Below are 14,244 nucleotides of genomic sequence, written 5' to 3'. Positions count from 1 at the left end.
TATATGAAAACTTACCTGACTGAGGTATTGAAATTTTGAGGCAGATCAAGGAAAAGCATGCAAAATAGCTACACATGAGTGGAAAGATGAGAGGAGTGAAGAGTGCTTTTTACGAGTTACTCACGCTGTTTCCATATGGACAGCCAAATGAAAAAGATGTAGGAGTCAACACCTTCTGTTGTACGAATTACTTTTCATGTTCACTTGTTTTTCTAACATGATACAGCACAGTATGGTCTTAGTTTAAGGACTGGGAAATATTACCAAACTTAGGTAGGGCCTTTGTGCTGAAAGCATGGGCCTTTGTGCTGAAGGGACAGACCACATTCTTGAAAAAACAGTTAAGTCTTTCTGCCTCTGTATGTGTGTTTACAGGGCCTGTGAAGTCTTTCTGCCTCTGTATGTGGTACACCAGGGGCACCTGTGAAGCTTCTCCTTTAATTTCTGCGCTTTGTAGTGTGTGTCTACAGGGTCTGTGAAGTCTTTCTGCCCTTGTATGAGTGTTTACAGCGGCCGTGAAGTCTTTCTGCCTACAATACAGACGGTTGGCCAAGGTTGAATAGTCTACATAGAGTGATTAACTGACTCATTCAGCACCACGAGCATAAAGAAATCCATTTGAAAACCTTAACCTCAACGGAGTCAGAGCATGGGGAGATATGAAGTGTTATTTCTTTCTCCCTCTATCTAAGCAAGTCCATCTCGCCACACGCTTTGAAAAGGATGACAACCTTGTAAATGTATGCTGAAGTAACAGGCGAGGAATGAAGATGTACCGGCTTTATCTACTGTAGCCTTTTATCACACCCATTCAAGAGGTACTCTGGTATAGAATACAAAAGTACTGGGCCAATGTTAAATTAATCACATTGTTATCTCACAACTCTGAACGTGAGCTGTCTTCGGCTCTGCACGTGTTCCGAGAGAGGGACATAACACGACTGTATGTTCTGAGCTGAAGAGAGAGAGGGACATATAAATGACTGTATGTTCTGAGCTGAAGAGAGAGAGGGACATATAAATGACTGTATGTTCTGAGCTGAAGAGAGAGAGGACATATAAAATGACTGTATGTTCTGAGCTGAAAGAGAAGAGGAGACATAAATGACTGTATGTTCTGAGCTGAAGAGAAAGGACATAAATGACTGTATGTTCTGAGCTGAAAGAGAAGGAGACATATAAATGACTGTATGTTCTGAACTGAAGAGAGACAGGTGACATAAAATGACTGTATGTTCTGAGCTGAAGAGAGAGAGGGACAGTAAGACATGACGCTCGGTCCTTGAGCTCGTCCTGAGCTGGTCGCAGAGATGAGAGGGAACATACTAAATTGGACGTGTTATGTTGCGTTCGAGTGCTGAGGAGAACGAGGAGGCAGTAGTACACAGTGATGCTGTAGCCTGTACTCGTGAGCTGAAGGAGAGAGAGGAGAGGGACAGTTAAGCTGGACGTGTAGAGACTTCTGAACTGAAAGACGGAAGCAGAGGAGATAAGGGAAATGGACTGTGATGTTCTGAGCTGAAGAGAGAGAGGGACATATAAATGACTGTATGTTCTGAGCTGAAGAGAGAGAGGGACATAAAATGACTGTATGTTCTGAGCTGAAGAGAGAGAGGGACATAAATGACTGTATGTTCTGAGCTGAAGAGAGAGAGGGACATAAAATGACTGTATGTTCTGAGCTGAAGAGAGAGAGGGACATATAAACGACTGTATGTTCTGAGTTGTATCTGTGAATTATCCGTCTAGCACACGTGATAAAAACACAATAGGAAGAGAATCCTATCTGACAAATAGTTACTTTATGGTGAATTAGCTATGTAGTTCTAAGTAATGAAATGAAGTATGAAACATAATCTTAGCTTAGAAACAATTAAGAACCTCAGAGTTAGATTCTACAGCTTTAAGCTCTATATGTGTAAAATATATGGTGATGTGTGGTTGTGCTGGTGGTGATAAATGCCTGATGTTATTCATCCCATTGATGAAGACGGTAGAGCTGAATCAGAAGTACTGAGCTTTTTCTTATCCGTTTAAAAGCAAAAGACTCCCCATWATTTTTTCATTGGAGTTTGTTAGAGTGAAGAGTCAGACTATTGGTTCTTGAAGTGTTCCTAAAAGTAGTTTTTGACAGCCGTGGAGCTTATTAATCATGGATTCACTCTCTGAAGCGCTAATCCAAGCCATGGAAGTGACAAATAATAATCAAACCATGAATTACAGATTGAAACAGATCGTGTGGGATCGAAGAAGGATGCCGGATTGGCGCACATTCAAAAAAYCTGTTCTAACAAAATGGATATTCGTCAAATCAGCCATGATTGATGTATTGTAAGAGGCCCACAATGTGGTTACTAAAGTCAGATTTTGATATATTTGTCTGTTTTCAATGTAGAACATTTAGAAGTTGTCCTTTTTCAGGTTTAGAAGAAGTAACTGCTAAATGCTAACTCCCATTCGTATGAGCTGGTAGCATAGCTAGCATACAGAAATCAGTGGTGGTAGTCAAAGCTGTTTTTAGCTGTAATGCAGTTGATTGATGATGATGACATAAACATATATTGGGGTTGACATCCATATAAGCATTATACTCSGATTTTTACCTCAACATAGTGTGAAATATACAAATAAACAATATCCTAATTGTAGGCTAATTTTGACGGGGGAAATGAGGAGATTTGGGATCTTTCCCCCACGCATATTCCATGGCATTTCCATTCTTTTGGTCGAGTTCGATTGACCTCTTTACTGCATGTATAAGCCAACAATTACTGTGATACTGTATGAATACCAATTTGTTTTATTGAACCCGAGACAATACCCATGATAAGAATTGAACACAGAGACTGTGAATCTCTAGTCTAGCTGACAGAGATCTATCTATGGCTACCCTCAAAGAAGACCCATCTTGACAGATGACCAAGACTGTGAAAATATGTAGAACAAGATGAGAGGAGAAACTGGACGAATCAGGAGAAGAGAAGGAGCGCGGAGAGAGAAGAGCAGATGAGAGTGAAGAGAGAAGAGCAGAGTTATTTTTTTTTAACTAGGCAAGTCAGTTAAGAACAAATTCTTATTTTCAATGACAGCCTAGGAACAGTGGGTTAACTGCCTTGTTCAGGGGCAGAACGACAGATTTGTACCTTATCAGCTCGGGAATTTGATCTTACAACTTTTAAATTACTAGTTCAATGCTCTAACCACTAGGCTACCTGCCGAGAGTGAAGAGAGAAGAGCAGAGGAGGAGAGTGAAGAGGGGCGGCAGGTAGCCTCGATCTAGGTTGCTAGATCGAATCCCCGAGCTGACAAGGGAAAAATCTGTCGTTCTACCCCTGAACAAGGCAGTTAACCCACTGTTCCTAGGCCGTCATTGTAAGTAAGAACTTGTTCTTAACTGACTTGCCTAGTTAAATAAAGAAGAGGAGAGGGCATTTTATTAGGAGAGGGCATTGTATTAGTGTTTTGGTTAATCATGTCACATGACCTGGATCTTACGCTTTATTTTAGTAAGCCTTTTCCAGAAATGAGAATTAGACAAACATTTAAAGCAATTGTCTGAGGATGGTGCTGGATAATTTGATGAAAAAGTAAGGTCATGTGACATGMTTAACCAAAACACAGTATTGGAGAAATGAAGAGGTCAAGGCTGAGAGATGAATAAATGATCAGGTGCTTGAGGAGGAGGAATTGCAGTAATGAATGAAGTGTCTGTAGAGGGTATAACGACAATGAAACAGAAACAAAGGAGTGAGACAATAATGGAAATGTAGGGGAAGGTTCCATAATAATCATGTATTGAGGAAGAATGCAAGTTGGAAAAGTGTATGCCACATGATGATGATGAAGATGATGACAGTGATGATGATGATGTGTTGAAAAGGGTCCTTACCATTGAAGTTTACCGCCCTGATGAAGGTCAGTAGCTCCTTGCCGTCAATGTTGGCCATGCGTGGACACAGGCCTGGGTACCCTGAGCAGAGCTCTCGGTGCATTCGGTGTAGGGCGTGGGCCATGGCATATACAGCATCCATCACAAACTGTACCTTCCCCTCCTGTTCRTAGGTTGAGTCACGACCTACCTTCTCCAGTCCTGGACAAGAGGAGAAAAACAGCAAGATAAATGCCACTGTTCAATAGACAGTTCTGTTGTTGACTGTCAAATTCTCCAGTATTCGGCAGTTGTACTGAGTAGGTGTGAATTGAAGAATAAGGCAGTCGATACTTAAGACTCCCACGTTCGTGATCTATTCAATATGAATATCCCTGACTTTTTCACACAGTCCTTGTATGAATGATTACATCTCACAGTTGAATATAACATGTCACAATACATACATCTCACAATATAACTGTCAACCATTTTCACTTTAGGCACATGCAGACAGCACTAGCATTTCAAATAACCTTTTGTATCCTACTGTACGTATGCTTGTAATTAAGAGGACGTYGGAACCACTGCAAACAAAAATAATTCACCTTTTGATTACATTGATTTCAATTCACATTCCCTACAAGCAGCAGTTATGTAATGTACATGACCCACTGCAGAGAATTATGTTTCAGGTGTCTACTAGTGACTACAATAGTGAAAAAACAGCCATTGTTAKGTTTCTCAAACTTTTCTTCAGATTCCTCTGGCCACAAACAGAGAAAAGAAGTTTAAAGAAAGTGTGTGGTGAACTATCTGGTCGAGCAAGCCCTCATTCAAGGATCTTGACATCTTTGCATTAATAGGCCCTTGTAAATGAAATTCAATGAAATTTGATAGCAGCTCTTGGTGTGACAGATCTGTCTGAAAGGGAGGCATTTGGCCCAGCAGGAAAGACTGATTACTTGTCTGTAGACCCAGCATGATTGGAGCATGACTTGCACAGTTCATACTCAAATTGAAAGATGTTGCTGCTCAGTAGTCACGATTGTAGGTAAGGGCCAGTATTTCCTTGTCATGAGAAAACTATGTGACATGTAAGTCGCTCTGGATAAGAGCGTCTGCTAAATGACTTAAATGTAAATGTAAATGTAAAGAAATATTCAAATGTACATTTGATCACGACTACCTGACAGCAAGGTGTGGGGCAGTTGTTCAGTTTACTAAACATTCTGTATCAGACAAATAGGGTTTGGACAAAGTCCATAGTTTCCATAACTGGTTTGATGTGCTATAACTTAATTATGTGGGAAACTTTGTTTTGTAGGAAACTTAGTTCTATATGAATCAGTATGCACATACTGAACTTGCACTGTCCACGTTTGCTAATCATTAGTTTTCCTTGAGGGAATTACTCCAGAACACCTGAATCATTAGTACTAATCTACAAGTATGAGCAATTCGAGACATCTGCAAATTACACTGGAAAATGAAAAAGTCTACATAATATATCACACTGCTGCTCTAAAGAATGGGTCTCACATTAAAAAAACTATGAAAGATGATTTCGCATTACACAAGAGGGGTAAATAACTTGGAACTTCATAAAACAGAATCCCCATCGTACAGCACCAGCAAAACGAACTTCATAAAACAGAATCCCCATCGTACAGCACCAGCAAAACGACTTCATAAAACAGAATCTCCATCGTACAGCACCAGCAAAACGTAAGCTTTATTCTAGGACACAGTTCACTAGACGAAGAGAAAACCTCACAGGGTGTATTTGCCTCTGTGTGTTTGCTAACGAGGCTAGCCGATAGTACACGGGAGATGAAATCCCTTTATCATATTGAATAATGTGCGGCAATACACAGACAACTTAATCACGGGTTCTGGCGTTTCAATTAAACATCACTTACAAGGACACATTTAATTCCCTCTCAACATGACTGACTAGTTTCTGTTTCCCATTTTCTCTCATGCACAGGGGGGCATCACTATGTTTCAAATAGATTAGAAAATTAGATAAATGACAAACTAATTACAGAGATAGTCTTGTGTGATGAGATTAATCGAGGAAAAGACCAACAACTCCAACGTCAAGGCATATACGACACGTCTGGTCTGACAAGCCTGAACATTACATGAATAGCTTATCGTTATACTCCCCATTGTTTATTGCTAACGTCAGAAATCTGTCAACGCGGCAATAATAATGATATGCTTCTAAGTCTGGCCTTGTCCTGCAAGATTTCTCTTTGTTATAGAATACACAGACAAACTAAGCAGACAAAATTGTACGAAATATGCCTAGCCGTCATTAGTATGCACTAATCTCAACTCAAAAGTATAGAATTCTAGTCATGTACTTCTCATTACTAGAAATGAAACCAACTGCATCCCCACCTACTGTAGGTATATAGGTATATCTTGGATATAATTGACCAACTAGCCAGGTTGGGAAGAAACTTGAATTGATAAAACAGTGAAGCTGAGTGAGATAGCACCTAAACCTGGCAGAAGGTGGAGTCAAAGGGTTGCAGCCATGCTCAGTCTGTGGCAAATCAATCGGTGAGACAGCAGCCTACCAAACAGGCTAAATGGCTATCCACACCAAGGCACACTAACACTAACTATAACGAGAGCTATAATGATCAATTATACATAACTATAAAACGTCAGCGAGCATCCACGCTAGAGGAAAGTTTATCATGTATTGTTCTACAGTAGCCTACATCTGTCAATCAACTGATCAAAGCATACTACTGCACACTGTAGGGATATTAATAAGGTGGTAATATAGACCATTCAGTGCTTCAGGGTGTGTTCAATGTCATAGTGACAACTGGCAATAATATTTCAATGTACAATTGAAGTTGGAAGTTTACATACACCTTAGCCAAATACATTTAAACTCAGTTTTTCACAATTCCTGACATTTAATCCAAGTAAAAATGCCCTGTTTTAGGTCAGGTAGGATCACCACTTTATTTTAAGAATGTGAAATGTCAGAATAAATAGTAGAGTGAATGATTTATTTCAGCTTTTATTTCTTTCATCACATTTCCAGTGGGTCACAAGTTTACATACACTMAATTAATACTTGGTAGCATTGCCTTTAAATTGTCTAACTTGGGTCAAATGTTTCGGGTAGCCTTCCACAAGCTTCCCACAATAAGTTGGGTGAATTTTGGCCCATTCCACCTGACAGAGCTGGTGTAACTGAGTCAAGTTTGTAGACCTCCTTGCTCGCACATGCTTTTTCAGTTCTGCCCACAAATGTTCTATGGGATTGAGGTCAGGGCTTTGTGATGGCCACTCCAGTACCTTTGGAAGTACTGGAAGTATGCTTGTCCATTTGGAAGACCCATTTGCGACCAAGCCTTAACTTCCTGACTGATGTCTTGAGATGTTGCTTCAATATATCCACATAATTTTCCTCCCTCATGATGCCATCTATTTTGTGAAGTGCACCAGTCCCTCCTGCAGCAAAGCACCTCCACAACATGATGCTCCCACCCCCGTAATTCATGGTTGGGATGGTGTTCTTCAGCTTGCAAGCCTCCCCTTTTTCCTCCAAACACAACGATGGTCATTATGACCAAACAGTTCTATTTTTGTTTCATCAGACCAGAGGACATTTCTCCAAAAAGTATAATCTTTGCAAACCGTAGTCTGGCATTTTTATGGCGGTTAAGGAGCAGTGGCTTCTTCCTTGATGAGCGGCTTTTCAGGTTATGTCGATATAGGACTAGTTCTACTGTGGATATAGATACTTTTGTATCTGTTTCCTCCAGCATCTTCACAAGGTCCTTTGCTGTTGTTCTGTGATTGATTTGCACTTTTCGCACCAAAGTACGTTCATCTCTAGGAGACAGAACGCGTCTCCTTCCTGAGCGGTATGATGGCTGCGTGGTCCCATGGTGTTTATACTTGCGTAATATTGTTTTGTACAGATGACTGTGGTACCTGAAGGCATTTGSAAATAACTCCCAAGAATGAACCAGACTTGTGGAGGTCTACACATTTTTTTCWGAGGTCTTGGCTGATTTCTTTAGATTTCCCCAAGATGTCAAGCAAAGAGGCACTGAGTTTGAAGGTAGGCCTTGAAATATATCCACAGGTACACCTCCAATTGACTCAAATGATGTCAATTAGCCCATCAGAAACTTCTAAAGCCATGACATCCTTTTCTGTAATTTTCCAAGCTGTTTAAATGCACAATCAACTTAGTGTATGTAAACTTCTGACCCACTGGAATTGTGATACAGTGAATTATAAGTGAAATAATCTGTCTGTAAACAATTGTTGGAGAAATTATCTGTGTCATGCACAAAGTAGATTTCCGAACCAACTTGCCAAAACTCTAGTTTGTTAACAAGAAATATGTGGAGGGGTTGAAAAACGGGTTTTAATGACTCCAACCTAAGTGTTTGCAAACTTGCCTTACCCTGTCCCTGGTCTGCAAACTATTGTTTAGGCTGTAAAATGTAGGCTAATTTGAATAAAAGCTCAAACGTCCTGTTTTGAATGCATGTTTCATGTCGAAATAACTGTATACAGCCTAGACCTGATTATGCAACCATTCTGATAAGTTATGGGTCTATTCTCGACAGTTTACAAGGTCCAGAAAGGTATTAACAGGACTCTCATATGCTGTATTTTGCCAGGATGTATCAGCGTTAACAGATGCCAAAGGAAAATATGGGCTTCTTCAGACACTGAGATGTTCTCTCTGTCATGGATCATCAGTCTCCCAAGTCGTCCTATAATTAATATGGCTGCCATTATTCTCACATGCCCAGTTATTTAGGAAAACTTCCCTCCTCTCCTCTCCGAGAGGCTTTTCCTCGCGTACCTAGAACCTAGAACACTTCAATCGAACTAGTTTTTGATTGGTTGTTGACGTTGTATTGTTGGGGGGAAAGGGAAAACGTTGCTCTGAAAGTGATCCCAACAATAACTACCGTTATCATTCTCCACGTAGTGTGGACGCTGCTGTTCACTTGAATAGAACAACTTTTATTTTTGTAGTGTTCTAGCTATCGTTATAATTATTGTCCTTGTTGTGGATGGTCCTTAAGGCAGTGTTCAGCTTTTACTCAAAGAAATGTCTTAATTTTTCCTGATTAAGGTTGATTATCTGTTGAGGTTAGAGTCATTATGAGTGAGCAGAGCAGCCACTGTGAGTAAGCACACAGACTATAATTAAAAAACATTTGTTGTGAGAAATGGAAAACTATTGAGCACAAAGCGGGGGCCTACACCTCAACTGGCCTCTCTATCTAATGCAAAATTACAAAGTTGTCCTGAAACAATGTAATCAAGATAACACATCACTGCTCATCACTGAGCATTGTCCCTGGGTTGTGGAGCAACTGTTAAGATGATGTGAAGTTCACTCATTGCCACAGTCATTCACTTTCAAAATAAATCTAAATTCTTATCTGGTCAGGATTTACTGGTAGCTAGTACACGCAAGGCAACAAAATGTTGCATGAAATAGATGTTTCAGTTTTCCTTCTCTGGGTCAGAATGGAGAATGTGTCCTTTGGATGATTTGACTGAGGAACTAGGAGTTTAATATGATCTACTAATAATGGACATACAAATTTGGTCTAATCATTGAGAGAGGGGTCCAATTACAGAGCAGCCCATATGGCATGGCTGAGTGACACGGTTAAGTTCTGATAAATCATTCCATTCACATGGGCTATGCTAATGACGTTCTGTTTTCCCTCATTAAGAAATGTAATATTTTAAAAAGGCTTTAAACTAACAAATGTGCAATTACACGCTGGCCTAGACACTTTCGCTGCCACACACATGTGTCTATTTGACATGTGTCTATTTGACATGTGTCAATTTGACATGTGTTTATTTGACATGTGTATATTTGACATGTGTTTATTTGAACTACAGCAGCCAACTATGACAGCTGAGAAGGAAGATGGGAGTTGATTGGGGTTTTCCTCTGCATAGCTAATTTATACATTTCCAATTAACAATATATGCAAATCAGGCAGGGTATTTGCATAGCCGGGTCAGATCACCCATTTTTTGGCAATGAGGAAGTAGCCCTAAGGAATTTGGCAGGACACTGGCACGACACTAAGCGTCTGTCCCCTAATAAATATCCTCAAACTACCGGCACAAGTTATTTTCCGCTCTTAGCTGGGTTCATTGTTTTTACGACTGCACTCTGTCCAAGATGTTGGGGCTAGATCAGAGATGTCCACTGCAGACGATCCATTTCCACAACTGACCGTCTTACTTTACTGAGTGCCTATACAAGACCTAGAAAACATGTCAATGCAAGGGTATCCATTCCAAAGCCTTAAAAGCCCTATCATTCTGTCCAATCCACCGAATGTAGACTGTTAATATCCAGTATAAGGCAGGCTGACCAGGACTATCTCCTCTAAGATATTGGCATGTGGCAGAACCTCTAAACATCACTACAGCTCCTATGCTCTTCACTATTATAAACTATTTCGCTCCTGCTTCGCCATCACTTTCAAAGGAGAATGTCAAAGCGGGCCTTTGATACTAATGGCAACCTTGGGAAGATGTTTGGCGGAAGATAACAGAGCCATTTAAGACTTTGAAGAAAACCCTGAACGAAAAATGTGTCCTTTCCAAAAAGTGCTGTGCTCTTAGCCTCCATCTCCAGCCCCCAAAAGAAGGCGACTCCTCCCCTGACTTTCAGTCTGCTTTCAAATCAAGAAGCCAGGGCATTAGAGAGGGAAGAGTTTTGTCAAAATCGCGTTTGATCGGGATATGTTTGGAATCAAGCACATGAGAGTGCAAAAGATGTATCATCAAATGGGCAGGATGAAATGGATGCCAAGATTAAGCTTTCATGTGACTCCAAACCTCTTTCAGGGAATTTGTAAAGTATTATGTACCTTTGAATCTTTGAAGGGGAATTGAACAGTAGCAACCGTTTTGAAAAGAGGAGACAAATGGGTTACTTTCCTCAGCTGAGGTAAAGTGCAAGAAAGCAGAAGTCTGTAATCAAATATTTATAATCTAAGTCAAATTGACATCAGCCTGCTCTCTTTGTCTTAGGGCAGTCTGCACTGATTCAGGTCCTGTAGGTTGAACCTCTTACCAGTCTTGTTCATGGTTAGTTTTCTATGCTTACTCCTATTGGTGAAAATACAAAATGAGTGTGTAAGTATACTGCAAAAAGTAACTCGTACTTTTTGGGGAAATTAAGAAGTGATTGTGCCGTGAACATTTAAAGCTCAAGTGTGTCTGTTGCATGATAGGGAAAGTGAAACTGAAAGATGTGATACAGCTGTGGCCGAAAACAAGGTAAAATACTCCATGGYATTGTTGTCATGACAATCGTGTTGGACACTTGTTACTGTAAATAGTAAGCCTACCTGTATTTATGGCAATATTTAGTTGTTTCTTTTGACTACGTGCTCATTACTAGCCAGGGGAAAAGATTATGACATTCACAGTAGTCATAAAGTTGGGGAAGAGGAGAAAAACTATCTTCAGAAATTGCATTGATTTCCTCATTCAGTTTCATTTGCTTGGGTGGGTGGTAGGAGGGTATAATTAAGTTATTGGATTGCTTTTAAAAAAGGGACACACTTATCTGGTGGGAAATGAGGTGCTTAGATGTACAGACTGTAAACATGTCTACAGCTTAACAGAGTCACACTGACAATATCACCTAGGGCGCACAAATGGCATGATGGAATGCAGACACTGTGCCCTCTGACCTCGGGTCGTTGTGTCTAAGATATTTAATTATCTTAATTAATTACAATTAATGACTGTGGCCCTTCAAGACCACCCCCATAGAGCCATAGAGCATGTTCAAATTTTTCTCAAGTGACTCTCTCTCTCTCTCTCTCTCTCTCTCTCTCTCTCTCTCTCTCTCTCTCTCTCTCTCTCTCTCTCTCTCTCTCTCTCTCAACATGGATTTACATGAGTAAAATATGTTCTTGACAGAGTAGCCAAGGAAGTGGGAGAAGGGAAGAAGTCTATTCGAGCAACAGCAAGGGATTAAAAAATAGACTGAATGACACTGAAGAGGTACAGTGACAAAAAAAGAAAAGGAACGTACCTGTGCTAAAGAAAGGCTATGGGAGAGGCACACAAGGTTTTATCTGATGACATGGAGTCTGAGCTTGATAAACATTTCAAGAATCTCGCGGACTAGTTTCTTAGGCTTAGTAGCCTGTAGAGAAATTGGTTTGGGTGTTACCCTTCTATTTCTTGAGTCATGGCACAGTGAAACAACATCCCTGTCCCAGACAACTGGTCAAGAAATAGAAGGGTAACACCCAAACCAGACTGGCCACGTTGTGTGAGTACGCATTGCAAAGGCTACCAAGCACAGACTAGTAACATAATAACACTTTAAATATGCTATTCTGTTCTATTGAAACACAATGTATTTCTTAAGACCTGCTTTAAAATAATAATACTTTTCTTTGTGATGGTGTATGACACTTGAATTGTGGTGTTTTGTGGTTTTTCATTTTTACAATGAAAAGCCTACAGTAACATAAACAAATKATAATGTTACCTAAGATCTTCAAAAACACAACAAAATGATTATTTTTGCAATAGCATATGTATTTATTAGACTACTAGAATGCATTGGTTCAGAACGGCATTACTCGATKCCCAGCTTTTCAAGGGTTAATGGTCGGACGAGAGAAACCCACAATTGTGTATGATTCCAGGTCAAAAAAAAAAAAAAAAGGACCATTTGCATTTCAGGTAAAATAACAACCCAATGTTAATATCCCAGCTAATTTAGCTAGCAACAGCAAGATAGCTAAATGTCCATGAATGTTTCATGTGTGTTTCGACCTTGCCCCCAAATTAATGTAGTTGGTTCACAGTTAGTTTTGATATTTTAACCTGCCTGTCATGGTCGCGTCTGGTGTGGATGGAGAAAATCAACATGCGTGCAGTGGCTCACGTGAACGCATGCGCGTGGCCGGTGTAGTCAGCATGTGAGTAATACTGAACATAGAGATCTATATCTGAATGTAGGCATACATTTAAGATATACAATATACCCCACCCCATTACATTAATTAAACTTTGACCTTGAGGCACCGTCACCCATTGTCACAGGATACCATCACCCACTTACCCCAAGGCTCACCTTACCCTGTCCCTACGCTCAACTTACCCCAAGCCCGAGGTCATTTGTCCCAAGTTATGTTTTTAAAACCGTTATGTTTTCCAGAGATAGACAACATCCTTAAATATATGTAAATATCTTTGTTAGAAAGAATACTTTATTTCCCTTGACGTACTGGTGATGAATGTAAAAAAGGGCTCAATATACCCCACTTTCCCCCACCATAAATACTATAGTGAATAGACTAATAATAACTAATAAAAGCTTCTCATCTAAACCATATTCCATATTCCACATACCATATTCCACACACTTGATTAATGCAATGATTGACAAATGTGTGGATACTTGAAAAGCATTTAATGTTCAATTTGGCTAACAGAGCAAAAATGCTGTCTACTGGTATTAAGGTAATTGTTGCAGGGACATGTGGTGTGGGAGAGCCATTGTCTTTACACTGTACCACTCCGGAGGTAGTTAAAGAGAGATTTGCATCTAGATCTGTCTCTTTACACTACACAAGTATCTTTCCTGGACCTAATTTGTGTCATCAAAGTAGTGCAGTGTTTAAAGGCCAAAAGAAAAGGAAATCAATAGGACCTAAAAGGTTTACCCCTAACTTACTGTGATTTATAGGTACCAAAGTGGGGTGTTACCCCTAACACTACTGTGATTTATAGACCCAAATGGGGTGTTTACCCTAACTTACTGGGATTTATAGACCAATGGGTGTTTACCCCTAACTTACTGGGAGTTATAGACCAAATGGGGTGGTTACCCCTAACTTACTGTGATTCATAGACCAAATGGGGTGGTTACCCCTAACTTACTGGGATTATAGACCAAATGGGTGTTTACCCCTAACTTACTGGGATTTATAGACCAAATGGGGGTGTTTACCCCTAACTTACTGTGATTTATAGACCAAATGGGTGTTTACCCCTAACTTACTGGGATTTATAGACCAAATGGGGTGTTTACCCCTAACTACTGTGGATTTATAGACCAAATGGGGTGTTACCCCTAACTTACTGTGATTCATAGACCAAATGGGGTGTTTACCCCTAACTTACTGTGATTATAGACCAAATGGGTGTTTACCCCTAACTTACTGTGATTCATAGACCAAATGGGGTGTTTACCCCTAACTTACTGTGATTATAGACCAAATGGGGTGTTACCCCTAACTTACTGGGATTTATAGACCAAATGGGTGTTTTACCCCTAACTACTGGATTTATAGACCAAATGG

At 40.1% G+C, this 14,244-nt stretch overlaps 1 protein-coding gene across 2 annotated transcripts in view; it reads right to left on the bottom strand.

Moving 5' to 3' along the window:
- The window catches only part of LOC111971979 (metabotropic glutamate receptor 8), a 200,606-nt gene that overhangs the window by 25,566 nt on the left and 160,796 nt on the right, over positions 1 to 14,244 (bottom strand). For both annotated transcript variants that reach the window (XM_023998781.2, XM_023998779.2), the window contains exon 7: positions 3,890 to 4,090. In XM_023998781.2, coding sequence (XP_023854549.1) covers positions 3,890 to 4,090 — 201 coding nt within the window. The remainder of the gene's footprint in view (positions 1 to 3,889; positions 4,091 to 14,244) is intronic.

Source organism: Salvelinus sp. IW2-2015, linkage group LG13 (genome assembly GCF_002910315.2).
Source record: "Salvelinus sp. IW2-2015 linkage group LG13, ASM291031v2, whole genome shotgun sequence".
Lineage (NCBI taxonomy): Eukaryota > Metazoa > Chordata > Actinopteri > Salmoniformes > Salmonidae > Salvelinus > Salvelinus sp. IW2-2015.
The sequence above is the reverse complement of the archived record's forward strand: the minus strand, read 5'-3'. Positions and strand labels throughout refer to the sequence as shown.